The following is a 2048-nucleotide window of genomic DNA, read 5'->3' on the forward strand; positions in this document are numbered from 1 at the left end:
TGATTAACTTACTCCATTATCGTCACGATCAATTTCCAAATCCGCATCAGCATCGTTAAAATTTTCCCCCTTCTTCGCATCATCACAGTTTGTTATAAAACTTAAATTATCGAAATACCAGAGACTCGGTACGTATACGTTTTTCCCCGACGCTTTCGCCCGTTTAACTTTATTCAACTCTCTTCTGAAACTGCATCGCAAGTTGTGAATTTTTTTATTAACGAAATCTTTATTCGACATGGAATTTATCTCTTTGCATTTGTCGATTAAAACGTCCATCGCATGGTTTCTTAGATTTCTGTCCATGTACGACTTCGATCTTATATCCCACAAGCACGGGAAACTCTTGTACAACGCGATGAATTCTTCCCAAAATTTACGATCTCCTATCGAACACATATTCTACTATACTATAGAAAAATTTCCTATAAAAGTAATGAGTCTTTCAACGAAAAAAGTGGTACAATTTTGTTGCACACGTAGATAATGCAAACTGTCTCGAGGCAAGTTGCTCGGGTAAGTGTCGTCTCTCGTACGTAGCTTACAACGATTGCCTCAGCGATACGTCATGCAACCTGATATGTATGTATCAGAAACTAGTGCCTCGCTACACGCGGCGAGGCATGTCTCACCGTGTGTAGGAAACTCGGATACACGGCACAATGAGAATAATGTGGCAACACTGCTCTTGCAAACGGTAGAGTCCGATTGTTGAAACTAGGAGTCTTGGGATAGATTCTGCTGTTCAATTTTGATTCTCATTCTTTTCTGGAGGAATTAATAGTAAAAAATATACATGATATTCTTTAATATGCATATATAAGCAATATGTAAATATTTTATACTTGCAGTAAGTAGAAATAATATACCAATATTTTGGTTATTGTATTCATGTTCTTTTTATTTTACGTGTTAATCTTTGACGAATACGTCTGTGAAATAAATTTAAATTATTTTTAAATGAAATTACAGTTTTTAAGTGTGGACAAAGAAACTTATGAAAATTGGTAAAAGTATAAAGAAAAGAAGATCGTTAATACCAATAAGCGAAAGAGGTTAAGTGGAGATATAAGTGGAAATGAGCGTAAAATATAACTTACGAGAAAAGTTGGTTAGGGGAAGATCATTGAAATCAATTAGATTAGAAGATAATATTATATTATTAGCATTAATAAGCATATAGTAATATATAAATTTTTTATATTAAAATTTTATACGATAGAAATGCCAAGACGTTGCTGTATTCCTGGTTGTAAGGGAAATTACGACAGCACTTTGAAATCAAATAATTATGCTTCCGTTTTCCTCTTTCCAAAGAATGAAGAATTGAGAAAAAAATGGTTAGCTGCTATTCCTAGAAAAAATTGGTCTCCTACAAAATATTCTGCAGTTTGTAGTTTTCATTTTGCTGAAAATGATATTCAAAGATATGAAAAAATTGTATGTACTAATAATACAATTGAAAATGTTTTATTGTGTCGTCCAAAACTTGTAGAGAATGCAGTACCTTCTATTTTTCCTAATGTGTCAACTTATTCAAGACACGAAAGTAAAAAAACCTTTTATTCAAGACTGAAACGCAGAAAAAATTTCAAAGAACATAATTATTCCAAGCAACAAGTTATTCCAAATGATGAATGTTTAGTCCAAGAATGTAAAGACTTAGATTTAATCACAGATTTTTCAAATTTAGTGAATAAGTATAAAGAAAAACTTATAATTTCAGATTGTTGGAATATCAAATTAATAAAATCTAAAATTTATTTTTATAAACTTGATTATGAAAATGATATTTTAGTACTTAATACTCAAATTGTTATTAATGACCAAATGAAATTATATGTTTTTCATAAAGGTAATAAAATTTCTTCTCATGAATTAAAATGGGTATTACCTGGTGATATGAAATTATCCAGGTGGTACCAACTTCAAAATTTATTAACATGGTATAAATCTACACCTGATGTACCTGATAGTGATGAGATAATTCTTATTGAATAATATCTTAAGAAGTTTTTAGACACGTGCAATAATATATATATATATAT

General features: G+C 30.6%; 2 protein-coding genes across 3 annotated transcripts in view; one reads left to right on the forward strand and one right to left on the reverse strand.

Annotated features, from left to right (window-relative positions):
• Positions 1-768, reverse strand: part of LOC102674229 — a 1724-nt gene extending 956 nt beyond the window's left edge. The window contains exons 1-2 of one of the 2 annotated variants that reach the window (XM_031513219.1): positions 495-768; positions 13-386 (exon numbers count right to left, since the gene is read on the reverse strand). In XM_031513219.1, coding sequence (XP_031369079.1) covers positions 13-306 — 294 coding nt within the window. In that variant the 5' untranslated portion in view covers positions 307-386; positions 495-768. Of the gene's footprint in view, positions 1-12 lie in introns of both variants that reach the window. The other variant, XM_031513218.1, reaches the window with a different exon arrangement.
• Positions 769-1174: 406 nt separating this feature from the next.
• On the forward strand, positions 1175-2042 carry LOC102673389. The gene has a single exon (XM_031513220.1). The coding sequence runs from the start codon at positions 1225-1227 to the stop codon at positions 1999-2001; it is 777 nt and encodes a 258-aa protein (XP_031369080.1). The 5' UTR covers positions 1175-1224; the 3' UTR covers positions 2002-2042.
• Positions 2043-2048: the final 6 nt, after the last annotated feature.

This window comes from Apis dorsata, unplaced genomic scaffold (genome assembly GCF_000469605.1).
Source record: "Apis dorsata unplaced genomic scaffold, Apis dorsata 1.3 scaffold_630, whole genome shotgun sequence".
NCBI classification, from domain to species: domain Eukaryota; kingdom Metazoa; phylum Arthropoda; class Insecta; order Hymenoptera; family Apidae; genus Apis; species Apis dorsata.

What these genes read in the sequence shown, in the direction of transcription:
- LOC102673389 (XM_031513220.1), top strand. Translation starts at nt 1,225, where the DNA reads ATGCCAAGACGTTGCTGTATTCCTGGTTGTAAGGGAAATTACGACAGC.